This window comes from Pleurodeles waltl, chromosome 5 (assembly GCF_031143425.1).
Source record: "Pleurodeles waltl isolate 20211129_DDA chromosome 5, aPleWal1.hap1.20221129, whole genome shotgun sequence".
NCBI classification, from domain to species: domain Eukaryota; kingdom Metazoa; phylum Chordata; class Amphibia; order Caudata; family Salamandridae; genus Pleurodeles; species Pleurodeles waltl.
In genome coordinates, this window is record NC_090444.1 from 1050067038 (window position 1) to 1050082234 (window position 15197).

Genomic DNA, 15197 nt, shown 5'->3' on the forward strand with positions numbered 1-15197 from the left:
AGCGAGCGATGGAAAGAACCATGGTGCTGAGAAACAGGCACCAAGGAAAGTCAGGGTCCGGAGGGCGGAATTAATTTGAAAGGGACTCACTGTGCTTTACTTATGCCGAACACGGCTTGGATAAATTATTTTGAAGCTGAAACGTTTGATTTTGAAAAGGTCATGTGGCTGGATGTAGTGACTGTCTGAATGTGTTAAGGTACCACTTTCATGTATTATATACCTGGGAAATCCAAATATATATAGTGTTTCTGATTGTTAGGTTGACAGATACAAGTGGGGACCTAAACTTCCCTGAGGATGCCTTTGTGAAGGCGAAATGCGTTGGCTGCGATGGTGCTTTTGGATGAAGAATTTTAATAAAAAAACAAACACATGAAAATGATCTACTTGTCCTAGTTTGGATGAACCTTTGAGATCTACACAAATATCTCTTGCCTCTCTTTTCTGTGTTTAAATGTTTGTAATGTATGGCCAATGAGCAGCTGTCCTTTGGTGGTGGGCAACTTAGTTCTAGGGACGTGATGGTAAATTCAGATGGTGGAGCACTGGATTCCTTGGCTGCCATCTCTAGGTTCAGTTTCTTCAGAAGGGTAGGGCTCCCCAAAAAAAGTAGCACAGAGGTCTAGGACTCTAAGGTTTAAACAATACAGAAGGGTAGGGCTCCCAGGAGCGAGCAGTGCAGTAGGCTAAAGCTCCCAGGAGCAAACAGCGCAAAGGGCTAGGGCTCCCAGGAGTGAGCAGCACAGTGGGGTAGAGCGCCCGGGAGTGAGCAGAGGTAGGGCTCCCAGGACCTAGCATAGGAAATGGACAGCCGTCACAGGAGCGAGAAGCGGAGAGAACCCCGTCCAGGAGCGAGCAGCAGGGAGGGTCAGTCCAACCAGGAGCGAGCAGCAGAGAAGGTGAGGGCTCCCAGGAGCTAGCAACGCCGAGAGCCAGGGATTCCAAAGGCAAGCAGCATAGAGACTGCAGTCAGAGGGATCCCTTGGCAGAGAAAGCCTCCAATTTGTCTCTGTCAGGAGAGGTGATGAAAAAACATCTATCTGTATTAGGGAGCAATGATCCATTATAGCGGGGCAGCCATGCACTGCTAACCACTTGAAATACGATGGCTTCAGAGTCACCACAGCCACACAAACAGAAGGGCCTCCAGCCAGAAGCAAACGGACTCAAACATTACAACAGATAAACATGCATTAGACAAATCCTCAACTTTCCTGATTTGTGACTATTATTTCTGTGTATAACCGTCATCCTAAACTAGCATCGAGATATTGAGCCTCATAAAACAGCTTTAAGGCTGAAGCAAACTTTCCTATTAAGACACTTAAAAGTCACCAATACCTCTCTTCCGCTTCAAAAATTCTCATAACACAACACAGACCAGAGAGTAGAGTTTCAAGATTTAATACAGCACTTTGAAATATGGGCAATTCTAACAAATGAATTTAGAGCTGGCAATTAGGATTTTTTTTTTTTTTTAAGTAGTTTTCATGTTTCGAGCTTACCAGGTACAAGGTGCCTGGTCAGTTCGGATTTCACAATAAGCACCGCGCAGCTACTTGCTACCACTTCAGCCCTCCTGGGTGCCCACTCCCTTACCTTGTAAAGCTTCTGGTAGCGCGGGGACGAGACGGCCATCCTCTGCAGGCGGTGCAACAAGACCACAACTTTCTGCAGAGACGTCCTCACCACCGCCATCATTTTAAGGTTGCCGCACTTCTGAAGACACCTCGGAATGTGCATCCTCATCGGGAGGCGTTGGTCGGGTCCTCCTCCTGGCCTCCGGGCGGCGAGGGGCCAGCCCCCACAGCACACCGGCCCATGGGGAAGGGGGAGCCGCGGACCGCGCCGGCTACAAAGGCAGCGGGGCTTACGTGGAAGTTTCCTCAGCAAAGACAAAGTAAGGGAGCTGCACTCCTCCAAGGCTTTAAGAGAACCTACACCTCTCACGAGAGTGAAGTAGATGTGTAATCTTCCATTCAATAAACCCGGTTATTAAAATAAAAATATATACATATTAAAATTAAATAAAAAAGTGACAATAATAAAAGCAGCAACCAAACAACCGAAGCCCCTCTGCACAGCCCAGCTCGGCAGCATAACACGATGCTGAGTCGCCGGGTGCCGCTCGGAGAAGAGTGATCCTCGGTCCGGGAAGGGGCAGCAGCCGCGGGAAGGGAGCCAGGCGCAGCCCCGGAGCCGGCAGCTGCCACTGTGCGCGCGCCCAGCTCGTGCGCCGAGTGATGCGCGGCGCTCGGTCTCCGGAGGAGCGCTGCTCTGGCACAGGCTGCGGCGTGGGGTGCGCCGGGAGCCGCAGGCGCGCGGAGGGGGATACCTGCTCTAATTAGACCGGCCACGCGCTACGGGCTCATACATCACTGGCAGGTGCATCGGGCTGGGGGAGGGGCGACCGGGCGGTGCGCACCAGACGAACAGGCGCCCCGGGCGCTGTGGAACCACCACTGAGCACCTTTCACACTTTCAAAGTCTAGTCTTGTTTACGTAGCAGTGCCACTGTTGCTATTCGTGGGGAGACACTTTTCATCCCCAACCCTGCTCACCTATATCAAGCGTGTATTTTACTAGCTTTAAATAGAGTCTAGGTGCGACCAGTGTTTGCAGAGGCACAGCGCTAAAACGTGAGTCCCACTGTCAAGCGGAGGAGCAGAGATCAGAACGGATGTAGCTGGTCCCGACCTACACGAAAGAAACAAAACCTTCCAACCCCCCTCCCCAAAATTCCACGAGGGTCTTATTTGCATGACGAACTGAAATACCGCGCCCATCTTTGGGTTTTGTAGCAAGGAAGAGCGAAGCAGCGTAGAACGGAAAATTCTCCAACATTGACTTTTCAATATTTTTGCACATCTATTGGGTACTTGCATACTGCGCCGTTTCAAGCGCCTTAAAGCTTCCCTCGCTGACGCGTTGTTATAGAAACTAATACTAACGGTTTCCTCCGAAATCTGCTTGTCATGAATATGAGAACTATTTGCCACACCTGAAGGCGTGCAGGATTCAGAGGGGGGGGGGGGGGGGGGGGGGGGGGGGGGGCAGTAGGGGTGTAGTGGGATTAGAACTGATTTTTTAAAAAGCAAGGCAGTAGATTTATTTGGTGGCATAACATCATCTTCCTCTGATTTACAAATATAAATACAAAAAGCGCCGCCATACGGGCCAAAGTACGCAAGGCACTTTTAACTACCCTAGACATTTTCACCAGCACCATTCTGGGACTTGTACTTTTGCAATCGCCACTGTACGTAGTTGGCTAATGGTTGGGACTGGCCGAAGGGGGTCACACTCGCCAGGGAGCCAATTTGTACTCCGTTTACACCCGTGGACAGCAGTATGGCTTGGGCAACGGAGGCTAGAGGCTGGGTACAAAACGTAACCTCCAAATTGGCCCTACGCAGTATTTCAAGGAGGGTGGGGGTTAGCCACCGCAGGAGGGTTTAACCTCCCTAGAGGTGCGCCGAGTCTCGGACCACAGGTTTCATCCCTCGTGCTCAGGTACCTGGCTTCAGCGGGCAGCCCAGCACGCGCCAGCAGAACCCCCCCCCCCCCCCCCCCCCCCCCCCCCCACCACACACACACACCTTAGGCCCTGGGTTAGCTTAATTGGACAAATGACTGCCAACCAGGCGACTAGGGATCGCTGAAGAGCAGCGCGAGAGCAAATATGACATTTTGAAAGTTGGCGCAGAGCTTCCGAAGTTGAATAATTCAGCGTCCTGGGCAATCTCCTGGTGCTGATTTCATTACGCCTCGGGCGTTTCATTAGTGAAGAAAGTGCGGTGGCCCCTCCGCCGCAGCTAACGTCAACAAGCCATTGGTAGCTGCATAAACGTCATACGATTTCATGGGAGTAAACAAAAACAGCGTAAGCAAAATATAGGGGACTTATTTCGTTTTTTTTTTTTTAATAATAACAATATTTACACCTGTCACAATAGTCCTCGAGGTTTTAAGCGATGCACAAAGTTTGTGAAAGGACTGCTGTTTCTTATGAAGGGTGGATAGCCCATAAGCCGCTCTCCCGAAATTACCTGTGACCGACAGATCACAGAAAATGGCAGCAGGTTTATCAACTCACACAAATAATTTAAATAGAGATGAACCCTCAAAGTTCAAATATGTAGGGTCTGCATGACATGTTCGAAATCCCCAAGGCCAACTCAGATTTCCATCATACAGAAAAAGGTAAAATGAGTACCGTTACATTGGGTAATGGTAACACCTGTTATTTACAGCGCTTGAAAACGGCAGAAACATCAGTTTAGGCGCTATATTTAAAAAAATACTATTGGGAACAGGTATCTATAACTTGATAAATGCCAAACACATTAGCTAATTAGTGGCATGGAGATCTATGCTACTTTAAGAAGAGGTGCCATAGAGACCACATGAATAACATTTTAGTGGGGGATGGCCAACATAAGGAAAATTACACTAAACTAGAGGCGAGGTAAATATAAAAAATAAAATAAAAAAAAAACTTGGTCCCTGCCGCCTCGTGCTCCTCTTCTGGTGTTCCAGCATTCACTGCTGGGACACCAGCACAGGCTCCCCAGGAATCCTGGCGCTGCTTTTATGCAAAACCTTGCATGAAAGCAGCGCCAGGATTGGTCTGAGCCACAGCCCTGAGGTCTGTGCAGTTTCTCCAGTCCGGTTGTTTAACACAGCCAGGCTGGAGAAACCTAAGTGCACATGTGTGTTTGGACGGCCTGAGTCTGCTTTCCAAACACACATGTGCACTTAGGTGCACTTTCGTCTCCTCCCCCCTCCCAGCTCCTGTGGCTCAGCCCCGCCCTGCCAGCTGTGTGAGAAGCAGAAAAGAAAACGATCTATCCTTTTATTTTTCTGCTTCTGGCACAGCCAATGGGGCGAACCCCCTGTGATTCAGAGAGGGTCATAGTACCCCTTTAAAAAGTTGGAATGACTTTTTTAAGTATCAAAAGGGGTTTTGTGATTTGCAAACGTCACAAGCCCTGTGCTTCTGTGAATTACAGGTTAAGTGACCACAAAACAGCATCAGATATCAGGGCCATTTATTCTTATGAACAATGACGCCTGACTGCTGTCATCCACACACAAGCCACAAGCAGTGCAGGCGCAACAGAAGCATTTTTAGCAGGCGATATCAGTCAATACAGTTTATTTTGGAAATGTAATTCATTGAAAACATACAATCATACGAATTTCCACTATAAAAATATAAGAACATTTTTAAAAGAAACACTTAAAAATAAATAAAAACGCGGTCAATGGACTACAAACTAAAAAAAAGACTAGTTGTTAAAATCAAAATGTAGGCTAGCAATGAGATTTCACAAATAAGCTAGTTTAAGATCAATAGTATACAATGTAAAATGCCAATGCAATTAAAATCTTTGTAAATAGTAAAAATCATTAGCATTCCTAATAGCATCTGTGTATATAAAGAAAGAGTAGGACAGGCAGCAGGGCTTTAACATTTTAGATCTTTTTGTTTCCTCAGCAGCCCTACTACCAATAGGTATTTACTCAAGATACAGTAGAAATTAGTGTCTCTGGATGTCTCTGTCCTGAACATCATTAAAGCTTTGTGGTGCAGCCTAAAGCCTAGTCTGTTGCACACTGGACAAATCCATTTGCCTCTAGGCCTGGCATAGGCAGGGCAGAAAAAGAAGGAATGACTAGTATCTTCTTTAGCGAGCGGGCTACATAGCGGACAGTTGTCATTAGGGGCAATACACCTATCGGTATTCCACTGGGATATGAAAGTCCCGATCTCAAGGGTGCCATACCAAAAATGTAGGTACAAGGATTTAGCCAACTGTGATTGTGGGATATCTAGGAAAACTTCATAATAGGGGCTGTCCTTGACAAAACAAAAACTGGGCTAACAGACTCCCTACAGTAGAGCTTTGATGGAGATTATCTACAGGATAATCCCAGTAAGTACGTTTCAATTGCTGTTTGGATAATGGGTTTAGGGAGCTCGGAGGGGAACAAAAGCCGACCACACTGAACCTTAACAGCCAGGATTGGACATGCCTAACTATGGAAATTTACCATTTTTATCTATCGCCAACAATTCCTCTACAGCATTTCTATAGAGCATAAGCTCCACTGTGGTCCGAATTCTCACCAAATAGAGAAGAGTCCTTAACCGAGCAATATGCTCCACTTTTTTAAGGGCAACATCAAGGAACATGGGGACTAGAGTGCTCTGGGGTGAGGTGAAGGAGTGAGCCCCCAAACTTGTTCTTGCTCGATGTAAGTGGCTCAGAGTGAGCCTTTATACTGGTCCATTTCAGGAAGTATGGCTCTTGTTGATGTTGCCTGGCCATATCCATTTTTCGTAATCTCAACATGATTCCCATACTAGTAAATCAGGAACAGTTGATTAGTTTGCTACATCAAAAGGAAAAAGAGGCCTGAAAAAATGTGGGCAACATTACAAACCTATATCAAGGGAATCCCATTTTCCAAACAGAATATAAACCTAATGCTGTTCTTCAATCCAAGAAAAAAATGTAAGGTAGATTCACTCCCGACAAAAAGTTATTTCACTGCTCTGAGTATTTCTTCTGCCCTGGCCCTCATCACAACAGATCACGCGAAACGCTGTATTCCTGTAAAAGAAATATTGGAAAACAAAGCACCTTTGACGGCTGAGCTCGACTGCAATGAAATACGTCACACAGGGACACCGAGTTGAAAAAACAACTAAACGCTGTTTCTACTTTTAGAGCAATTATATATATATCGAAGCACAGAAAATCCCTGCCCAGAGGCAAACATGCTTGTCACTTTAATCAAAAATACTAACATTAAACAACAGCTTTATGAGTATTCAGCATGAGATTAAACACTCTCGCTCCCTCTACGATGCATTAAAGACGACGTAAAAGAAAGAACATTGCAGCCAGAAAACTCTGTTCAATTAGTTTCAGAAATAATGTTGGTATTTGAACAAACCGCGCACCGCACACTATAAAGCATGTTTTTTTGGGGGGGGGGGGGGGGGGGGGGGGGGGGGGGGAGGAGGTTGAATTCATGCTGTGGTCTAGCAGTTCACGACTAGCAGAAGGCAAAAATCTTCACCTGCTTCAAACCTGCCATCTTCTCTGTCGCCGTTAAACTAGGTCAAACCCCCTATGAATATTTTACCAAAGTAAAAATTGAATTGAATAAAAAAAACTGTTAGACAAGCGCCCCTAGTTCTTATGGCTGATAAGCTCTACATATCAACATCTGCAAACAAATCTCCGAAGGAATCAGCCAACTCACTTCAGAGAGCACTTGCAAACTCCCACAAGTGTCTGGGGAAGGGCCTGGTTCATACGTGTACTTATCTTTATTGGGCTAATGAGAAAAAAAGAGTGTTGCCAAAGAGACAACCGACATGACAACTGTCCTTCAGCGAGTGGCCATACGCTGCGAGCACATATTAAAATATTTGCGATTAACCCGATCACCGTTAATGGCGTCTTTTCAACCCAGACGGCCGAGGAATGAGCGTCGGAGCCTGCACCACACACCACACGAGAGAGCACCCCCTGCAGGCACGTCAGCGATGTAGCTACGTTATCTGTGACAGTGGCGTAACCAGCGTGTTTTGGGCACCAGCGCAAAGAAGGAAATGGGCCCACTGTCAGCTTCCAAAGTGAGGTACAGAAATATTCAGTGGGCCCCTCCGGACTCTGGGCCCCGGTGCAACTGCACGTGCTGCACCAATGGAAGCCCCGCCACCTGGTTACAGGGAAACGGCAGGAGAGATCTTAGAGTCAGGTAAGAGGATCAAGATTCACTTTCAAGATTCTCAGATGGGCGCTGAAGAGATAGATGCCCCTTTCCCGCCTTAAGCCTAAAACCTCTTCCCACGCTGCCTTCTCTCAAATATTGAACAAGCTTAATGGAGAAAGGTAGATCCAGCAATATATAGTCACCCCACAAACGCTAATCAATGCACTAATCCTGACGTGAATTCTGCTTTAATTAAAGCTTATATTCATATTAACTTTTTTCATTATTGCACCCTCTCTCAAATTTAAATAACCAAAGTTTCAACAAAATGAAGTATGTAAGCTGCCAGGATTTTTGTCGTAGGCTGCAGTCCAAATTGCATGATAGGTGACAGATCACTGATCACCAATGCGCCTTAAAAAGATGACGGTCTAATCAGGCGCATACAAATTTTGAAAATTTGAAGACTATATTACTGAATCACCAGAGACCATCACAAGCTTCTCACAGAGGGCAGACCCATTTTTAGGGTTTTCTTGATAGTGCAATCGTAGGGAAACGTTATGTCACCAATGCTTTAACATATAAGCAGTGTGCTCTTTAGCTCTGCCCAGAGGAGTTCCCTCGAAACCCAATGCATGGTGGATTATTTTACAGCTCACATGTACATTAAACACCCACACAATATATGGCTTATTTCATACATGCACTGTTTTTTCATCACTACAGCAGGTGTTTTAAAATATCTTTACATGACTCACAATGCAAAGTAGACGTGCTGGCTTTGCCAATGCTTATTAAATTAGCCTGCCCCCTAACAAGGCTTCATAGGCTCACAAGCCCACAGAGTTTGCAAAGTCTATTTTTCAGCTCTTGTGGCAGCTGGAATCTGGTCAGCCAACTGTCCTTAATATTGCAAACCCTAACGTTTTGGACAAAACAAATCAGGTATAGACTACATCCTGATATTCACATCCACTTAACTTTCCAGAATACCATACAAACCACTCTTCTTCCACAAATTTGTGAATGATTTATCTCTCCTGCCATCCTCTTCTTGAATTGAATGTCTTCCTGACCTCTCTTTTCCCTCTTACCCCAATCCAACCCTCCCCACTCCCTTCATTCACCCCACCCTTCTTCCTTCGTTATTGCTATGTTTTTAAACACACTTGATTTTGGATTGTGGTTTAATGTTGATAAATGTGAATTGCTCTCATACGCTCGGATCAGCCATGCTCTATAAAACACATTATTAAAAATAAATGTGCTGCATCAATTGATGAGATGATATTTCATCTCGTAACCGAAAACAAATAAGGGAATATACTGAGATTAGACCATCCAAATTGTGAACTACGTAGATTTATATTCTGGAATTTATGTCTCCCGTTCTACCTTATCTCTACACCCACTTTCTAACATCTTTTCTGATCCTACATCTCTTTCCATCCACAAGGTGACTATCTAGTCACATGAAGATAAGACAACAGCCACTTCACCTATCTAGATAATGCAACCACTATTCCTTAGTAATTTCACAAATCCACTTGGAGGACACACAATCTATTAATGCTATATATAAAACAGATAAAGTTACCCCTGCAGTACAATATAAAGATAATGCAAGCCACTGAGGAGTTCCATTACCATATAGAGGAACGAGGCTGAAGGTCAAGTTGCTTTATAAGGTTATGTAACTGCGCGGTGACTTGTATATCGTTAACATGTATGCCGGGGTGCTTTATGCAATGTAACACATGGTAACACCATCACCTTTCCCACAAACCACTTAAAACCTCGGTGTGTGACTCTTTCTTACGAAAGAGCGAACATGTTTGCAAACACGAAGAATACAAATAAAACTTCTGGTGCAAAATGAAACACGTCGCAAACAGATATAAGAAACAGTTCAACACATGTCAGTTTTAAAAGAAAAAAGGTGCAGTAGCTCGGAATGTGTAGAAACATTTTGAACGATTCTAGCTTTTCTCTATGTAAGGAGTTCAAAACAAACATTCTCTCTACTTGTCACTGTAAGCTATTAAAATAAAGCAGAAGAAAGAATAGCAACATTCTGCTTTTCTTGCTTTAAACTGCTGCTTCAAATAAGCTCCCTGATCGGACCTGTCTTTCAACTCTGCTGTTGGCTCTGGCACTGACTTCATAACACAAATGTAATAACTTATAATAGTCAATTCTGATATCTTTTCTCTTTGGCGACTGAATGAGCCAGTAGTTGCCCGTTATAAAGAAATTAGAGAAGTGCATTTGTAAAGGGACTGAAGAATCCCATTTATTATAAACTATTAATGTGGATCAAGTGTTTCTCTTCAGAAGAAATATATCTGTCAAGCTTTTATACAAATAGATTTCCAAAAGTATAATAAAACAAAACATCATGAACACACGCTCCTAATTTTTTTCAAAAAGCTCCTTAAAATGTTCAAACTGCAAAAAAAGTAGCATTGCAAACCTCTACTAATCGTACAGTTGAAGTATCCCCAGATTTCTAACAGACCTTACTAAAGGCTCCATCTTCATAGGGCCACAAACATGTCAGATGTGTCCCTGTATCATGTAAGATTTTGACAAATGGGCCACCTTCAAACGTGTATCAATATGTAATTTAAATTCCCACACTTAAATGAGCTAATATTGTTCTTCCTCTGTGGGTGGGCCCGTTCTGGAAACCCATATTGTTACTTGCACTGAATTTTACAATTCACATATCCTTTTTATACATTCTTCAGTAGCCAGATGACATTTTTCAATATTGTATTCTTTCTCATTCCCATCTGTAAGTAGTAGGAATCTTAAATGCTTGAATGTTATGCTATCCATTTTTGTAAGAGGCAAAATCGCTACTCTGGCTCCATCCCACTACTCACAACTTCTTGTCTCCAGAGAAAATGCAAAACAGACCATTAGGCACAGCTGCAAAATGTGTGGCTTGCAAGAAAAAAGTGTTATAAAGTTCATTTAAATTTGATGGTTACCCAGCAATATGCATATAATTTGTATTTTAATACGAGTAGTATCAATTACAAGGCATCACTGCAGTGTTTGACTTCAAAATACAATGTAAAAATAAGTCATGTTCATTATTTGAATACAAGCTGGTTGAACATTTATTGCAGTCTTGATAATGAATTAAGTCAAAGGCATGTATCCCCTAGTCTGTCCCCACCTAAACGCAATATTGATCCTATTAACACACAGCTCACTCCTGCGAACAAATGTATCATCTACAAAGAATGCTCTACTGTAAAGGTTTCAGTCTATACTGCTGCATGGCTTAATTAGTTGAGATCAGTCAGTGTTGTATCTATATCAAGTTGACATCTACTGTAGTTATAAAGAACCACTTTTCGACAACTTATAATAGGTTACAAGCTTTCAAATAAGAACCTACTCTTCAAAGCCAAAGTGCAGATGAATTGTTCTTGTACTTTTTTTGCAATTTAAGTCTGCACGTACATTCACATAGTGCTTGCTCAAAGATTTCTTCCCACCCAGAACTGATCCATAGGGTGATGCATCAATGGTGCTCGAGTGTTGCACTGTACTCTCTACTGCTGTTCGCCAAATGATCCTGTATCATCTTCAAACTAAAAAAAGACTATTAAAGTGGGATACAACTACGTTAATTTGGACACTAACCGTGATTAAGATAACCAGCGCAACAGCGTAACATACGCACACGCAAGTCCCTCAGAATACACATGTTGTGGTGCAAAGTAGCCGCCTCTTTGAACCCTGACAATCATTTTTCCCAACGTGATCTCAAGCATTTTGAACGTGGCACGTGGAGCTGACCACATTCCTGATAACATAAGTCAGGCCTCGAGGGATTACTTTTCTAAATTTAATGACAGTACATATAAAATTAGGTTATTGACCACCACTACCGTCTCCTTCCCACCCTTGTTGTTACATTTCCGAAGGCATTGTAATTTCTCAAATCTCGGAAGCTCAGTTTTAATACCACAAACAAAGCCCCCCCTCTGCTAGTTTTCTCAGCATTTCAGTGCATCTTCAATTTCATGCATTCGCCAGACTCATTCAGTTCAGTTATTTTGCCCAAAGTGGCAATCAGCGACGAAGTAATTGTATGGGCAGCGGTTCCTTTCACTGTAACCAATGTGAGACATGACCCAAAAGTGAGCTGACATTTATGATACTGCAATTCTGCAGTTCATTCCTTTGTCGTTAAAAGGGTTACTTCCTATTTACCTTTTGAATGAACATGGGCACCGTTCAAACATTTGTCTTCACAACAAAAAAGAGAAATCCAGAATGGGGGAAATAGCTGAACTCTGGCTGATCTGCATCCCCCACACTCTCATATCTGCTGATCCGAAAAGCTCTTTCTGGTGTCAATTTAACATGCTATCCAGCAACACTGACATTCTATCTGTTAAGGCCGCTCCCGAAAATAAGGTATAATAGATCAAATTCATAAAGGACGGAAAGAGAAAACCCTCATCAGTGGTAGCATGTGAAGACAAACTCTAAACTTGATCTGTTTCTGAGCGCTGTGCCCCTCGGGGAGATTAGGTGAACTTTCTATCCCTTGACATGGCTTAATAAAGCCCACCTAACTCTATCTGAAGGAACATTGTTTTCAACCTGCTATTTTGCTGTCAATTAGGATGCCCTCTTTCTTGTGCTGAAAGACAACAACATTTCCTAGTTGGAGTAGTTAAACATTGGCAAAACCCTGTATACACAGCTTATGAATTAGCAAAAGAAAGAATCGCGTAAACATGTGCATCGAGAACAGCATTTCTATCTGTTTTTCATTCAACTGTAGTATTCACAGTCCATTAGTTGTCTAATATGATGGTGCTACAACATTAGTAGCCCTACCTGCATCTGCTTTTTGAGTTCCCGGCCACTGGAACTGTCCTGGAGAGCATTTTCCCGCTGTGAGGCATCTGCCAATACATTCACTGTGGTCTCTGCCTCAGGCAACCACTTTAGGAAGCTCTCCATATCCTTCAGGGAAGCCTGCACCGACTTCAAGTCATACTCGAGAGTGGACTGTCTATCGCCAACCCTAAAAGGCAAAGACATTTTTTTAAATCCTATAACGATTCTTGATGATAAGAAAGAGCTTTGTGTCTAAATATCAGAGACAACAACACACATCAGCATCTGTACAATGTATCTTGTTCGATGGGGGGCTTCTGGCACGAAAGACATGGATCATGTGTCTTGGAACATATGATCATACTACGGTTTGCCACCCAGTGATTCAGGTGTTAGATCAACGGCCTATAAAGCTTCATCATTCTAAGTCGTATACGATAGGGATTCAGTGGGCAACAAATGTTACAATGAAATCCATAAGCTACTGCATGACAAATCCATATTTTGGCATTAGCTCAATGAATAAACACCATTTCATAAATCAGGATGCAAGAAAGAATATTTCATATACGAAGTGCAACTCCTCCAAGAGATACCAGCAGACCCTTCATCATGCGGAATTCAAGGAACAGCAAAAGACCAGAAAAAAAATGTATTCCACTGCTGACTCCATTTCATTCTGCATGTGATGGCACGGTTATATAGCCTGGAATGCTGATCACTGTATACGGTTTCCCTTGTTTTATATACAACCTATTGTTTTTCTCTTCAATGCAGACTACAGGCAATAAGTACAGCTCTTCAATGCAAATGCGGCTTGATCCACATATATAAAATTATGTACATACCTGAAATAAAAACAAAGGGAGAGCTAAATGGACAGATGAAGAAATAAGGAGGAGGAATACATGGGATACTGAAAGTTCAGGGGCTTTGGAGTAACTGTAAGTGGTTGTAACATCAGCGTGCAAACACAATATGCTATTTATTGCCTCTGTTGGTGGATGGGTAGGGCATCATATTACAATTATGGCTTTGCCCCCACCCCCAATGAGTTATGGCCCTTCCCCACATTCAAAATAGTAATACATTGTAATAAATACATTATTAGACTCTGCACATCTGCATATATATCAAAACAAAGTTCCTGAAACAGATTCCGCTTTGGTGACTTCCACTGCCATTCTTTGCTTTATCTTGTCTCATAATTTTATGGTGTTTCAGAAGAAACCAGGCATATGTAACTGTGATCAGGTGAACAAGCTACAGGCCTTCAGACATGCCCTATCTAACTTTAGATTCCTCACCTTTCAATCCTCCTAGGTGCCAGACTGGCTCAGAAAACGTTCTGCAAAGCTCCAGCATGCCAGCAAATGGCAATAGTGGACTCTGTGGTAGCTCTGCCCACCCCTAGAAGTCACACAACTGAGACACATATAGGGGCACGCTGGTCTCAGTTTATTAACTAATTATATCCACGCCCTCAGACACAAATGACTGGCTAATTAGGATGTTGACAGTGTACAATTTCTAACTGCAAACCTCAATCTTCCATAAATCCACACCACAGAACTAGGAATCTGGCATGCAGTGAGAAATCTGAGGTTAGATAGCACTATACACCAGAAAGAACATTAACAAAAGCAAATAACTTGTTCTTTTGATGGATATTTCTGAATGCAGATTCCAACATTTTTTTCAATAAATAACAAAGCAGTAACTACACCCCCCAAAAATGGTGGGTTGGAGAAGTGGACTTTACACCACAAAGTCCCACAGAGCTGAGAGGACAAAATGACCTTTCGTGCAGAGTGGCGTTGATAGTGTGATGCCTGATGAAGATCAGTCTATGTAACAGCCTGGCAGAAGTACAACAATGGAACACCTCTAGCCAGGGTGTACACATGGCCTTCACCCAAATGGACTGAGCTTGAAGGCCTAGAAGGTTCTCCTTTGACCAGAGCAAAGCGAAACTTAATGCAAAGGACAATGCATTTTAATAAGGTCCATTTCTAGACTGCCTTTCTATTCTTTGCAATGGCAAATCCAACAAAGAACTGATCGCCCACCCGGTGTTCCTTATTCCAATCAATGACAAAACTAATGGCCCACTTATGATCCAACTGATGTTCCTCCTACTTCTTAAAGTGATGTGACAAAAAGAATATGGGGATCATAATCGGTTACCTTGCATGAAAAGGCAACACCACTTTCGAAAAAAAGGATGCTCTAACGCAAACCACCAACTTGCTAGAGAAAAACAGATAACACCTTCAATTCACTGATACAACATGTGGAAGCAATGGCAATGAAAGAAACCAACTTGAGGGTCAAAAATCTCAACTGCAACTGTGTATAGGCTTAAATGGTGCCTATCAAAAAGGTCCTACTGCGGCATGATGAAGAAGCAGGGGAAACGTATAGGAAAGCCCTTTTGAGAAACATATCACAATGGGTAATTTCAATAAAGTAGGGCAATCTGGAACAGAAAGGCCAAATGCACCTATAATTAGCTTAAACGGTGCCCACATTAAAGCCTTGCCAGGCCACACATAGAAAAAATAATAAAACATCAGACACCTTGA

At 43.3% G+C, this 15197-nt stretch overlaps 1 protein-coding gene across 6 annotated transcripts in view; it reads right to left on the bottom strand.

Moving 5' to 3' along the window:
- UTRN (utrophin) overlaps positions 1-15197 on the bottom strand; it is a 1374288-nt gene that overhangs the window by 699097 nt on the left and 659994 nt on the right. For 4 of the 6 annotated variants that reach the window (XM_069235249.1, XM_069235248.1, XM_069235247.1 and 1 more), the window contains exon 53: positions 12610-12799. In XM_069235249.1, the coding sequence (XP_069091350.1) occupies positions 12610-12799 (190 nt within the window). Of the gene's footprint in view, positions 1-1602; positions 2468-12609; positions 12800-15197 lie in introns of those variants that run through there. The other 2 variants (XM_069235252.1, XM_069235254.1) reach the window with 2 other exon arrangements.